The following is a 15,367-nucleotide window of genomic DNA, read 5'->3' on the forward strand; positions in this document are numbered from 1 at the left end:
TAAGGGTTTCCTCGGAATTTCCTTGGAATATTCCGAGGAAATTCCGAGGAAATAGGGTTTTTAAACCGAAAACAACGTTTTGCGGTTTTAATAACACTTATAACCCTTATTAAGTGTCTTAGACTGATTATGAATTCAAACATTTGTTCTTTACCCTATAATAAACACTTTTCCGATTGTATGAACGAAATCCCCACAACGTAAGAGAAACACTTCTACACTTTAATGAACGGTAAAGGGAATTCTTTCAATTCGTTTTGAAATTTGTTATTTCATGGTTTATGATCATATATACAAAGAATCCTCAATGGTATGCATTACAATTGTATAAGAAATGAAATACGGCAAAAAAAAATTGATGTTTTGAAACCCCAAACACTAGTTCTTCGGAATTCCCTCGGAATATTCCGACGGAATTCCGAGGAAGATAAGGGTTTCCTCGGAATTTCCTCGGAATATTCCGAGGAAATTCTGAGGAAATATGGTTTTTAAACCGAAAAAACGTTCTGTGGTTTTAATAACACTTATATAACCCTTATTAAGTGTCTTAGACTGATTATGAAGTCAAACATTTATTCCTTACCCTATAATAAACATTTATCCGATTGTATGAACGAAATCCCCACAACGTAAGAGAAACACTTATACACTTTGATGAACGGTAAAGGGAATTCTTTCAATTCGTTTTGAAATTTGTTATTTCATGGTTTATGATCATCTATACAAAGAATCCTCAATGGTATGCATTACAATTGTATAAGAAATGAAATACGGCAAAAAAAATTGATGTTTTGAAACCACAAACACTAGTTCCTCGGAATTCCCTCGGAATATTCCGACGGCATTCCGAGGGATATTTAAGTATCTGTCGAAATTTCCTCGGAATATTTTCATTTAACCGGGCAAATATTTCGCGAAAATTGAAATTGGAATTCCGACGGATACTATCCGTCGGACCCTAGGTTTTATAACCACGAGCCGCTTCTTCTTCCCCATTTCTCTCTTCTTCCTCTGCGCCTCCTCTCCCTCTTCTCCGGCGATTTACCCCTTCTCTCCGACGATATCTTCGGCGATTTCCCCTTTCTCTTACACAAATCATGTAAGGACTCTATCCCACTCTCTTAGATTCTATTTGTTAGGTTTTTGTGTAGATTTGATAGATTATTGCTAGGGTGATTGGTTAGGATTGTGATTTGGTTGTATAATAGGTTTAGAATTGTGATTTGGTTGAATAATTTTTTTTTGTTGAATTGATTTAGAATTTTTTAATAAATTTTTGATTTTTTCGTATTTATAAATTTGATTTTTGGGTATAAATTCGATTTTTGTATTTTACAAAACGATTTTTGTATATAAATTCGTTTTCTTGGATTTTACAAAACGTTTTTTGTATATAAATTAGATTTTTTGGATTTTACAAAACATTTTTAATATCTTTAAAACTTTTTTTGTGATTAACAACTATTATTTGGGATTTAAAAAAAATTAATTTTTTTTTATATTTATATTATGTAAATTTCTATATTTATTAAACATTTTTAATATTATTAAAACTATTTTTTGTAATTATTAAAATATTTTTTATTTATTAAAACTATTTTTTGTTTATTAGAACTATTTTTATATATTTATTAAACATTTTAAATGTCTATAAAACTTTTTTGTGATTAAAAACTATTATTTGGGATTTAAAAAATAATAATAATAATTTTTTAATATTTATATTATATAAATTTATATATTTATTAAACATTTTTAATATTATTAAAACTATATTTTGTACTTATTAAACTATTTTTTTATTTATTAAAACTATTTTTTATTTATTAGAACTATTTTTATATATTTATTAAACATTTTTAATGTCTATAAAATTTTTTTGTGATTAAAAACTATTATTTGGGATTTTTTTTTAAAAAAAATTAATTTATATATTTCTATATTTATTAAATATTTTTTTTATAATTTACAGGTCGCATGATGATCACACCCGACCTCGACAGCGTCGTGGTCGTGGTGGTACGGGGAGCAAGTCTCGGGATTCCAGCCATTTTCAGGATTCCCCTTCGCCCCACAGCTCCTACCATACATCTCCCTCTGCTTCACCCGCTCCTGCTCCTCTCGCTCCCGCTGCTGCACCCGCTCCTGCTCCTCCGGGTCCTCCGGGCGTGATGAGTGTTGCGGAGTTGGTTCGACAGCCCGGTCGTGACCATCTTCCCTATCTCACTCCGTATCCACATGGACGGGGTCAAACATGGTAATTAAACATATTTTTTTTCATTAAAATTTGATTCATTATTAAGTGTTTGTTCTTTTTATTAGGTTCAACCGATCCGGGAACGGGATCAGCGCATGGATCAACCGTATGATGTACTCGGCCCTCGACAAGGGACATCCGACATTCACTGACTTCCCTACCGACAAGCAGCATCTGTGGTTTCATCAGTTTGCGGTAAGTATTCTAATTTTTTACTTATATTTTTAATCTTTAATATAAATTTTCTACTAATTGTGTTTTTTTCAGCAAGAATTCACCTGGAATTCCGATGAGACGCTCTTTATCTATCACCACTTCGTCCATAAAGTTATGGACAACTACGGGAAGCAGATCCAAGAGTGGAAGAAGAAGTGAGAAATCAATTAGGTTCGATTTAATTTATTAAACAATTTTTTAATTTATTAAAGTATTTTCTAATTTATTAAACTATTTTCTTTTTTTTTATTATTAAAATGTCTCAAAGTCGATAAACAACACGGTCTAGACGGAGTTGTGTGCGCATTGGGATAAGGAAGAGACGAAAGAAACTTTTTCCACCAACTCAACCAACCGCAGAAGCGATCGTAAAGGGAAGGGCGTCTTCAAGCATAACTTGGGTGCTCAATCTATTGCCTCTCTGGGAGATCGCATGGTAAGTTCAGCCGTTTTTTCTTCAATTATTTAAGTTTTGAAATTTTATTTTTTGTCCATTTCTTCTAATTTCAAATGTTTCTTTAATTTATGTTTTTTTTCAAAGCGTAAGAAAATGATGGCGAGTCGGTTGATGATCTCACCCTAATGAAGAGGGCGTATACCAACAAGAAGACTGGCCAGATTGATGACGGTATTGTGAGGGAAGTGGTCAGCCTGGTCCAAACTCAGGTGCAAGACGAAGTGTCTCAGCTTCAAACCGAGGATGACGCTTCGACGGCTTCTACCAACTTATCCCGGTTTCGAATCAACGAAATCGTTGAATCCGTAAGTTCTTTTTTTTAAAAGTTCAATTTATTTATTTCTTGATTTAAATTTGTAAATTTGGCTATTTTCTATTTCAGTCGGTTCCAAAGAAGAAGGGACATTTGGTCGGTTTGGGTCGTCGCACCCGGTCGGTTCCTCCTTCTTCTGCACCACCGTCCTTTGTTGATCCAGAAGTACTTACGGCTCAGTTGAAGGACAAGGATGATCGCATATCTTTGTTGGAGACCCAGATGGCGGCTCAACAGGCGGGCTATGAGGCACATAGGAGGCTGAACCAGCAAATGATGGAGAAGATGCAGAGGATGTACCCGAACGAGGTGTTCCCGGACGTGCCAGACCCGTAGTTTTTTTTTTTCCAAAAACTCGGAATGTTTTATTTTTATTTGTGAAACTTTGAATATTAATTAATATGATTTCAATTTTAATTTTAATTTTATATTTTTGAATTTAAATTTCAAAAATTTTATTTTTTTAAAAAAATTAATATTTTTTACATTCCGAGGAAATGAACCCTCGGAATATGCGGAGGGACATCTTCCTCGGAATATACCGAGGGACCCCGTTCTTCGGAATATACCGAGGGACATGTTCCTCAGAATATTCCGAGGGACCACGTTTCTCGGAATATTCCGAGGGACCACGTTTCTCGGAATTTTCCGAGGGACCACGTTTCTCGGAATTTTCCGAGGGACCCGTTCCTTGGAATTTTCATCGAAAATTCCGAGGAATATTTCGTCGGAACTTCTGAGGATTGGACCATCGGAAAGTCCATCGAAATATCCCGACGAAGTTCTCCCTCGATATATTCCGAGGAGCTTTCCAACGAACTGGTGGTCCTCGGAAATTTGTTTCCTCGAAATTCCGTCGGAAAATTCCGAAGGATTTCCGAGGAAAAATGAATTTCCGAGGAGTTACTTACGAGGACTTGTTTCGTCGGTATGTCGTCGGAATAACGTTATTCCGACGACATACCGACGATTTTTTTCCTCAGTATGTCGCTGTTTTCTTGTATTGAATGTCTTTTCTCCTCTCCCTCGTTCTCTTATTAAAATCTTGATCTGGTGCAAATGACTGTTATCTTCTCCTTTGCACGTTGGTTGTTTCTTCTCGGGGTATTTTTCTCTTGACTTGTCTTCGGATGATTCTGGCAGATATATATTCCTTCGACATTGTTTTCCCAGTTTCAAACGAGTCTTTGACCTCGTTCCTTTAGTTCGAGCTCGAGATCATCTCTGAGCATCAGTCTTCGATGAGGCCGAGCCCTAAGTCATTCTTTAACATTGGCCGGCACATGTTTTCGCTAGATCATGTCGAAATTGGGTCCAACAATTTTGTGTGAGATAAGGTCCAAAAGGGTGAGGTTTGAGTTGTACATATACTTTCCACATCGCAATATGCAGACATATTCACTAAAGGTTTACCGTCTCCTTAGTTCATCGACTTTCAATCCAGTTTAGACGTGTTTGATCCCCATGCTCCAACTGCAAGAGGGTGTTAGAATCTAAAGAATATCCTTTATTCTTGTTTAGATTAGTTATCTAGCATTAAGGAATATCGCTGCTTTTTTGTGTTATATATTTGAAAGTAAATACAACGGAACATTCAAGTGAAATCTCCAATCTTCCAGTTTGTCACACATATTCGAACTTTAAAACTTCAAGAGAGAATTTTATGTAGAAATGGACGAGCCTTGCAAACGGCTTGCAGCGGAACTGCTTTGGGTACTGTATTACCAGTTCCTTCCTTCATATCCACTTCCTCTTCTCCAACTCTCTCCCACTCAAAGCATTGTATCAATGACCCGAGAGCTAGCCCTACAATTCTCTGGGCCAAACCCGATCCAGGACATGCCCTTCTCCCTAATCCAAACGCCAGAAGCTTTTGTGCTTCCTCTACTTTCTCAAACCGCTCTGGTTTAAAGCAATCCGGATCATACCACAAGTTTGGATCCCTATGTATGGCCCACGCATTCACCAACAACGTTGTGTTACGTGGCATATCGTACGACCCCACCTTGCAATCTTCTGATGCCATGTGTGGAACCAACAATGGTGTTGCCGGATGTAGCCGGAGTGTCTCTAGGACGATGTTCTTGAGATATGGTAGCTCGCTGAGATCTGATTCTTCAATAAGCCGGTCTAAGCCAACTTGTTTATCGATTTCGGTTCTAGCTTTACGTATAACGTCAGGATGGTTAAGCAAATTAGAAAGTGCCCATTCTAAAGTGACAGCTGATGTGTTAGTCCCTGCTATTACCATAACCTGCGCTACGTCAAATAGTCTTAGTTACATCTTACAAAAAAAAAAGTCAAATAGTCTTAGTTTAATAATAGCAAAAACGTTAACAAAAGACATCATAACAAGTGATAGGCAAAAAATAAAGGAAAAGAAAATGGAAAAAAAGAACGAACCAGTATGATGCCTTTGATGATTTGATCAGTGTAATACTCAGTATCAGATTTTTGGAGAACAAGCAAATGATCGATCATCGTATTACCCGTTTCTTGTTGTTCACGTTTTTCGTCGATAAGACCTTGTAAGAACTTATCTGTCTTTTTCCCTAATTCTTTTACCCTTTTCTCATAGCTTGAGAACAATCTCAAGATCGGAACATAGTCAACAGCATTGCCAGAACTCGTGTTGGCTCCGACATCTGCCACTAACTGACGGACACGTTTTGCTTCTTCCTCATCCGTTGTTTCTTCGCCGTAGTATCGTTTTCCTGTCATCATTCTCATTATGTTGTTGAACGTCAAGGCCGTTAGCATGGGTTTCATTTCAACAACCGTTTTCTCAGAACCTGTAATTAATTCATTAAAACCGGGTTTTAGAACATGATATTTTAACTCTGACTACGGCTGTCGATTCCGAGTGAAGACTATTTGGATGACGTGGTGCACAATGAATTGAATGTTGTGGCGAATAGCATATGAAATCAATCAAGTTTATTAATAAATAATAAGTTGCAATTTATTTTCTTGTGTTCTTTCTAATTGTTTTAGGGAAGATGTAGTAATATAATCCCATTTTTTAACCCAAAAGAAAAAAAAACATAATTCCCATTTTTAGGAGTAAAACTCCATTTTGTTCTCTTTCTGATCGTTTTTAAAAGATGATTAAACGAATGAAAGGTTGTAAACTTGTGATTTATTTACGACCGGGTGACTGTGGTCGAGTGGTAAAAATATGGGACTGAGACGCCAACACGTTTCAAGTTCGATCCACCTGCTGTGCAAAACTAAATCAGAATTATCCTAGTCAACTAACACGGATATGAGACTATGCTTTAGGATCCATTTGAATACCCCGAGAGAAGATCTATCTGTAGGCTGTACCTCGCATTGTGTATTAGTCTGGGCTTCAGCATGGGCCTCGCATACATCGAGGTTAATCAAAAAAAAAAATTGTGATTTATGGGACCTCTATCATATCATCCACCACAAGGGCCTATATCGCATATGATATATATGTCATTTTAATTGTTCAACGTTCATGGTCTTAACCCTACAAGTCTAAACAAATTCTCAAACAATAAAAACACATGTAATATTAGATCTATGAATATGTAGTATGTAGCATATATACCTGCTCTACGGAAGAGGCGGCTTATGAGGCGGCGTACTTCGTCGGTACGGACATAAAGGAAGCAGTTTAGACGGTGGGTGGAGAAGATCTCAATGGTGCAGAGGCGACGGAGGTTGCGCCAGTGATCACCGTAAGGTGCGGCGATTATGTTTGTGTTGTTGTACCCAACGTGCTTTCCAATGATCACCTGAGGCCGGTTAGCTAGAACGACGTCGTTCTTCCCAAAGCACTCCTCCGTTGCGATCCTATGTGAAGACACCACGTATACTAGGCGGGATCCAAGTCGGAGTGACATCACGCCGCCTCCGCCGCCGTGGAGGGACTCAGTGAGGAAGCGGAGGGTGCGGTGGATGGGGGGTTTCAGGAGGCGGAGATGGCCTATCACTGGCAACCATCCCGGCGGAGATGGCGGAAGATTCTGCTTGTTTGGTTTCAAGAACTTGAGAAAGATAATCAATAATACGAGGGGGAATATGGAATAGAGAACAACTCCCCTATTATTATCTTCCATTTTGTTATTTCTTTTTTCTCTATTTGTCTTTCGCTCAAGTGGTGGTTATAAAGCGCTGAAAAAGCATAAAGTAGTTAGTATGATTTGAATTCCGGCACGTTGTAAATTAGGATATATATAAGAGTATATAATAATGCGAAAGCAATGTCGATGGTTTTGACTTTTCATCTAATTAGTTAGATTGGAGTGGAGAAATGCTTTAAGCTATGTGATTTGATGGGATTAGACCCGCATTACATTAATGTATTTGAAGAAACTCTGAAAGAAAAATAATAATATAAGAGCATCATTATCCCAAAGATTTTTTTAGGGTCTATTAATTATTTTTAATATTTTTTAAATAGTAAATGTAAGTTAAGAGATTTAGTTAAGAGATTTCAACATTTATATACTCCATTGCAAGTCTATTAATTAGGAGTTTTTTAAAAAAATATAGAAAGTGTTTTTGATTATTTTGTGAACGCAGAAGATGAGAACATGATTTTGATTCCTCATTAAGCAGAAAACAAAATCAAAAACTTAGCAAGCTTGTTTTTGATTCTTCATTATTTTGTGAATGTAGAAGATGAGCACACAAATGTAACTTCATATCAAGATTACAGTGATCCAAGGCTCAAAGTGAAGTTTCCAGTTTAGGAACTAGTGGATAGACGTTGCAGAATGATTTCATCTCTTCTCTAGATAGAAGAGAATCAATGGACAGTACATGTGCTCCAGCATCTGTAAAAGCTCTTGCTCTACTGAACGATTCCTCAAGAAACACCGCTTCTCTACGCGCATCACTGCTTCCTCTCTAGAAACCACCCCTCTCTCGCCACTACAAGAAACATGATCGCTGATGATGATTCCAGCAAAGCAATACACATATGTACATAAAGATCAAAAAGCAAACATCTTTCTTAAATTTAAGCTAAAGAAAACTGTAAAATCTTAAACTTTAAGATCAAGAAGAGTTAGTTTAGCAGATTCATTCAAATCAACCTCTATGAAAAACTATACCACAAATTTTCTTTACATTCTACAAAGAATCTCAAGTTCCATCACCAAACACACAGACAAGAATGAAAAGGAACTGTACCACAAGGAAGAGCTATAAAGTTAGAACCGAATTGTAATATTGGTGGTGATTGTATTGGAAGCCCCACCAAAGAGTTTCCACATTGGCACTCCAACGCTCTTAGCTGCAGCATCAATCATAGCCATCTCCACCCCAACTCTTACCTTCACATCCATTAAACAACATTCTCTTCACCAGATACATTCACAAAAATACAAAGAAAGTTATATGCTTTTAAGCAAAAAACGAACTAAAAGTTTCAGACTTTACAGATGCAAATCGATGGCCAGGGAGAATCCCACCGATCTCTTGAAGAACGTGACCTAGTTTCATCTCCGGTAGCTCTCTGAGAAGCTCGCAGGCTTCCCGGGTTTTAACCATGGCCGTAATATGATCCTCCGCCGTCACCGAGAGTAGAATCGGAGCTTCTCCCCAGCCGACGCATCCGCCGCTGTTGAGCTCGAAGAAGAGACGTGTCGCAGCTACACGTGGCACACAAGAGACGTATCTTGTTTTGTCTGATTAAGATACGTAGCTTATGGTATTTTCCTTTTCTTCATTTTCTTTAATTCTTAATTAAACTAAATACTCTTGGTAAGATCTCTAACGTTTTTATATTACACAACTAGTAGGTAAACACAAGTTTTCAGTTTAAATCTGACATCTTTTTTTTTTTTGACAGCAAGAAAAGATTTACGGACTCATATAGACTCTGTAAACCAATGTGGAAACTCCGCATCCATGTGTACGACGAAAGACGGTTGTGTTCGAGCATTACGTGCCAAGCGATCCGCCTTTATGTTTTCCGTTCTCGGAACATGAACAATCTCTGAGTTGGTAAAGCTTCTTCTCAAAAACTTAATGTCATCCAGGTAGCTTTCAAATGCCGGGCATTCTTCTGGTTCCGAAACCATCTTCACCAATTGAGAACAATCCGTTGCAAACGTGACCCGGTACTGTCATAAGTTCTTCATACACTCCATTGCCCAAATTAGAGCCTCCAACTCCGCATGAAGAGGTGAGAGACTTGCCCTTACATTCCTTGCCCCTAACAAACCCTCAAATCCCGGAAGCGTGCTGAACCAGCCTTGTCCTGAGAAAAAATCCTTATCTTTCCAAAAACCGTCAATGAAACACCATCTTCCTGTAGTCTGTGAGTTAACTCTGAACTGCGCTTCAGGGGCCATCCTGGAATCATTAACAATTTGTGCATCCGCCCAAAGTGTTGATTCCAATTCAGCTAAGTTTACCGTTTCTCTCGGGTCAACATCAATATTACTAAAAACTTTATTATTCCGACTCTTCCAAATGTACCATAGAATCCATGCAAACTGATGATCCTCCATTTTTTGGATTAACTCTCCAAAACAGATGATCCATATTAGCAAATATCGAGCCCAAAGGGAAAATATTTGGGTTCAATGGAATCTTAGATAGTGTCCACGCTTGCCGTGCCGGAGGACATTAAAAAAACATATGATTTATTGATTCCTCTGGATCACCACACCTTGCACATATTGTATCTCCTTGTATTCCACGTAATTTTAAATTTTTGGTCACTGCTATACAACCTGTCAACAACTGCCATAAAAAATGCATTAACTTTGGAGGGCACTTCACTTTCCAGCAGAATGCCTTAAGAATATCCACGTTGGGTCCATAAAATTCTGGTTGTTTCTCCTTATCAGGATATATCCTTTCAATTTGATACCCTGATTGTACCGTGTATCTTCCATTTTTAGTGAAATGCCATCCATTCCTATCATCCAACAGATTTCTACTCAGAGGAAGACTTTCAATCATTTTTGCATCATTGGGTTCCACCAAAGTCCTAATTGCCTGTAAATTACATGTTCGGGATTCCTGATGAATGAGGGAATCCACTGTGAGGTACATGTAGCTATCGTGAAAATTTTTGTTTGCTGGTCTCGGGCGGGTGGATGGGAGCCAGGGGTCATTCTATACTGAGATAGATGACCATGTTCCAACCCTTTTAATTAGTGCTTTACAAACCAGAGATCTAGCAGAGATAATACTCCTCTAGCCATACGACGGGGAATATGAGCGAATCGGTTCCAGGGGTGAAGCATTCTTGTAGTACCGTCCTTTGAAGATTCGCGAGAAAAGAGAATTTGGCTTCTCAATCAGCCTCCACAGCTGTTTTCCCAACATTGATGTATTAAAATCCGTCAAATCCTTGAAACCTAGCCCACCATTATCCTTATGGACACATAATTTATCCCATGATTTCCAATGCATACCCCTTGTACTTCCTCCTGGGCTCCACCAAAACTGAGCTACTGCACTCGTTAATTTCTTCACTATAGCTTTCGGTAGTCGATACACCGACATCACATGATTTGGCAGAGCCGTGATAACCGACTTAATAATCACCTCTTTTCCCTCTTTTGTAAAAAATCGAAGAGTCCAGCCATTCACCCTATTATTCAGACGATCTTGTACAAAACCAAACACTTGAACCCTAGATCCCCCTAAACTTTCTGGAAAGCCTAAATAAGAACCCATACCTCCTAGGTTCTGAATCCCCAAAATATCTCTCAACTCTTGCCTATTGGATTCCTCAATTTTATGTCCAAATTGAATTGAGGATTTCTGAAAGTTGATTTGTTGTCCTGATACAGTCTCATACTCTTTTAGTATCCTGAGAATAGTTTGACACTCTTCTTTGTTTGCCTTACAGAAGATTTTAAATCTGACATCAAATAGTTTCTTTATTATCTTTTCACCTCAGATTTGAATCTACAAGCAGAACTCTATAACTTAATAACGTTCGAGCTATGATATTTTATTAATATAGGGAACTATTAATTTAATTTTTTTTTTCAGATTTCTCGACTTTTAGAATATATTTTTTGTATAAAAGAAAAAGAATTGATTTTCCGTATATATATTATTAAATTTTAGAAATTTAACTTTTATATCGTTTTTCTTATATTATTTGGTGTATACGAAATATGTCTCATAGAATTGAAATGTGGTTTCAGATACAATTTTACTAACTATTATCAAAATATATTGAAGTGTTAAGAAAAATATAGATTAACTCCATTGTGAATCTAAAACAAATAATACAATGATTTATTTGTCTTTATATAGACATATATATATATATATTTTATTAATTTATAATTTTAGTGGGGCTATATATACACATAATATTTTCTAAAACAATATTATTTTATTATCTTATCGTTTTGTGTCATATTTTGAACCGGTCCAATTCAGAACTGAGTAAATTTATTAATTTAGCGAGTTTATTATTTTATCAAGTATTAATTTATAGAGTTGTTAATGTCATTTGTGTTTTCATTATTGAGAATGGCAAGGTAAATACATGAGGACTAGATGATAATCCACGCGCATGAGCGTAGTGAGTTTTTTATACTAATGTTTATTTATTAATGGTTTCAATATTTTGCAATACTACAATCTTTATACTACAATCTTTATCGATTGTAAAATGACGAATACAAATGTTGGTCTCTTAAATATATTATCGTTGTTGAAGAGTTAACGTATTACAGTTCACAAAAAAAAATTATTTTAATACTTCATATACACAAAAAGAAATTAAGTTTAGCGTTTGACACAAATCACCAAAACCAGATAGGCAACATCGGTTGTAAAATAACGAAAGATGATTATGTTTTCTGCTCTCGATTTGTTTACTATTGACTCTCCACAAGTGATTTCATTTTCTACCTCTATAAAATTGTGTTTTTTCTTCTCGTTTCTGTTTCAGTGATATGAGTTTTGTTTCTTTTTTAACTCCTTCTATGAACTCAATGAATTACATAAGTGTCAATTTAAAAAGATGGACATATGTAAAAATTAGTTCCATTCCAAATACATATCTAAGAATCAAAATTTTCAGATACATATCTAAGAATCAATTTTTTTAAGAAAATCACCGGCAAACTCTATTCATAGGTTGTTCAAATTTAATATATCAAGCTGTTATAGAATATAAGTGCATAGTTGAAATATAAATGTTTGTCTAGTATATATTCATGAGTTCGGTTTAAAAATCATTTAATTCTAGAACAACAAAAATATTTATTTTATTAACATATGCTTTCAAAGTTTTGTTACTTAAAAATATACTAATAAAAAATATATAAAATATTTTACCATTCTATTCTGTGCAAACTATGTAAAAACTAAAAAAATGTTTGTTTTATTAAATAATAAACCAGAAAACTTATAGTAAATAGTTCAAATCTCTCATTCTTACAATTATAATATCTAGATAGGGTATTAGAGAGAAACAAATATTAGACGAATGATCAAATCTCTCGAACAAACTCAAAAAGTGGTGATTGGAAAATTGTCATGATATTTCATTAAAAGCTTTCTATGAATAAAAACGAAGACTAAATTATATAATCTAATGAATATATATATATATATATATATATAGTGCTTCCAATAATAAAAATTACTTCGATTTGAAGAAGTGTATTTCTAGGATTGTCAGGATCAAATAACATATTAAAAACCACATATTTAGAAAAATAATTTCTATACATAAAAGTATATACATTAGAGTAAGCATATAAATCAAAACCAATACCTTTTGTTTATTTACAATCATGTTTTTGATACATAAATCAAAACAATCATTTTATTTATATTATATGGTATGTAATACTAGTAATTAAGTGGTGTTAAAAAAAGTAATTAAGTAAGTAACCACAAAGTTAATGTATCTGGATAAAATGCATATAAGCCTCGAACATAAAGATGATATTTCCCTCATATTTGGTGAAGAGAACGAAATGATGGCGCATGAGCTGGTTAGGAAGGTATATTTCTTTTAACGGAGCAGAGGAGAGACAGATTTCGTGTCACTAAGAAAATCATGTGCCATAAGTGAATAGTGGTAGATTATATTGAATCTATCTATTTATATAAATAACAGTTTGTTCTCTTCTCCTTAAGATACCTAGGATTCCACCTAGATAAGTTGAGCTCTTTCAGGCCGACACGTGTCACATAAGACCGAAACTCGTCGTTTCATTTAATCCATTTCCGGATGGGCTTTTATTATTGTTGCGTGTTGGGCTATTGGTTTGTGACCTGTATCCGGCCCGGGTTGATTGAGTTCCCTTCTAACCCTAATTCTGCTTGATCGAAGATCGTCTATCCTCATGATGCGACGGCGACGAGGTGACTGCTGAGCTTCCTTCTGGTATCTGAAACGGTCTGATTTGTGATATCGTGATTAATCCCATTAATTCCCTCTCCCACGATGAAGTCTTCAATGCGTCGTTCGGATCTGCGGCTCGGTGTGTAATATGTATAAATATGTGAGTATTTATCATCCTTGAACTCATCCTCTCTTCATATCTCTTACAATTAGTTTGTGAGTATTTCTAGATCTTCATATTTAGTTTGTATGCAGATTTTCCAGTGAACTGGTCTCGTGTTTAATGATACTGATACTGCTGAAGCAACATTTGTTTGGTTTGATGGTGTAATGACAAAACTACATAACCTTAGAGCAAGTGAAGCCGGTTAGATGCTGGTAAGATACACTTCCGACTACTTACGTGTTTACAACCTATTACATACTAACTCGCTTTGTATTTTTTTTCATGTCCAATAGGCTGAAGACGGAGTGAACCCTGACTCTAATATGCTTCCGTTCATTGCAGATATGGAAGGAAAGACGTACACTTTCCAGGTCAGAGTCACTGTGTATAACTTCACCGAAAACCATTAGACATTCACCATAACGCGCGTTGTTGATGAGGTCAACCATGTGCCAGTCCCCGCCGTGGCCGACAATATAAGTATAATGTGTATTATTTAGTATCATTATTTACACAGACATGTAACAATCTGAATGGATCAGGGTGATAACGACAATGATGATGACACCATGCAAGATGGCGAGCCAATTCCTGTTGAGATTGAATCCGGAGGAGACGGTGGTAATGCATCATCCAATGCTGGAACGGGTCCAATTGGTCATTCGCAGAAGAAGACGGACGTCTCATCTTCCAGGGTGGTCAAGAAGGTGTGTGTTGCTTGATATGGAGCAACAATAATTTTCTGATCAGACTGAATTTTAACTTATGCATCTTTGTTTGGTTATCTTTGTTTTGGCTTTCCCCAGTTTTATGGGCACTCTAAGTTTGTTTCAGACAATCTTAATTTGAGTTTTTATCTCAAGATTATTTGTTTACCAGAACTATTTTATGCCTATATGTTCACGTTTTAAAAAATAGATTTTTTGTTATAACATGGACCGTCGGCTAGACGATAGCTCTGAATCAGATGGTGCTGATGGAGTAACCAATATAGTCTACAAGGAGATCTTCGAGGGCCTCCAAGACACAAAGGTTAGTATTGTACTGGTTTAGTTTGTATGCTATTTCTGAAATGCTATGTTCTCGGTTACTGACCTCATCACTATCATCGCAGGGAAAGAAGCCAATGTGGTCTTGAACAATTATGGACTTCGACCAAGATCACGTTATTGACTGTTCTGAGCATCATCAACTGACGCGTTCACACAATATTAGATAACAATTTATGAAACTGTGTTGATGAATAATTGAAATACATAATGAGTAAGGGCTTCGTGATGTTCCAATCATTAAGAGGAGTCATATGACACGAACATGATACTCATCATACCACCACGAGCCTGCGAGCTCAAAGAACTTGAGAAGAGATGTCCTAAATGTTTTTACTACAAGAAAATGGAAAATTTCCTGCAGCTGATGTACCGTGGCTAGAATCTCCCATAGATTTACGTCTTTTTTTTATCATTTCAGTTGACGTTTCATTAAGTTCAGTTTCCTTTTACTGCATTCCATGACATCTACCCTTATCTATTCTAATTTTTATTATTTTATCTATTCTAATGATTTCAGCTTCCGCTTTAGATTATGCACATTTTATTAACTTCCGTTAATTATCCTATATGTTTCTATACATACACTTATGA

At 36.1% G+C, this 15,367-nt stretch overlaps 2 protein-coding genes across 2 annotated transcripts; both read right to left on the minus strand.

Annotated features, from left to right (window-relative positions):
* Positions 1-4,779: 4,779 nt before the first annotated feature.
* On the minus strand, positions 4,780-7,363 carry LOC106438033 (cytochrome P450 81D1). The gene is made up of 3 exons (XM_048760557.1): positions 6,821-7,363; positions 5,647-6,035; positions 4,780-5,497 (listed from the first exon to the last, which is right to left on the minus strand). Exons 1-3 carry the CDS (start codon positions 7,329-7,331, stop codon positions 4,892-4,894), a joined length of 1,506 nt encoding a protein of 501 aa, XP_048616514.1. The 5' UTR covers positions 7,332-7,363; the 3' UTR covers positions 4,780-4,891.
* Positions 7,364-7,801: 438 nt separating this feature from the next.
* LOC106373532 (L-Ala-D/L-amino acid epimerase-like) lies at positions 7,802-8,967 on the minus strand. The gene is made up of 3 exons (XM_048760558.1): positions 8,659-8,967; positions 8,477-8,552; positions 7,802-8,148 (listed from the first exon to the last, which is right to left on the minus strand). Exons 1-3 carry the CDS (start codon positions 8,767-8,769, stop codon positions 8,111-8,113), a joined length of 225 nt encoding a protein of 74 aa, XP_048616515.1. The 5' UTR covers positions 8,770-8,967; the 3' UTR covers positions 7,802-8,110.
* Positions 8,968-15,367: the final 6,400 nt, after the last annotated feature.

The sequence above is a fragment of the Brassica napus genome, chromosome C6 (genome assembly GCF_020379485.1).
Source record: "Brassica napus cultivar Da-Ae chromosome C6, Da-Ae, whole genome shotgun sequence".
Classification (NCBI taxonomy): Eukaryota; Viridiplantae; Streptophyta; class Magnoliopsida; order Brassicales; family Brassicaceae; genus Brassica; species Brassica napus.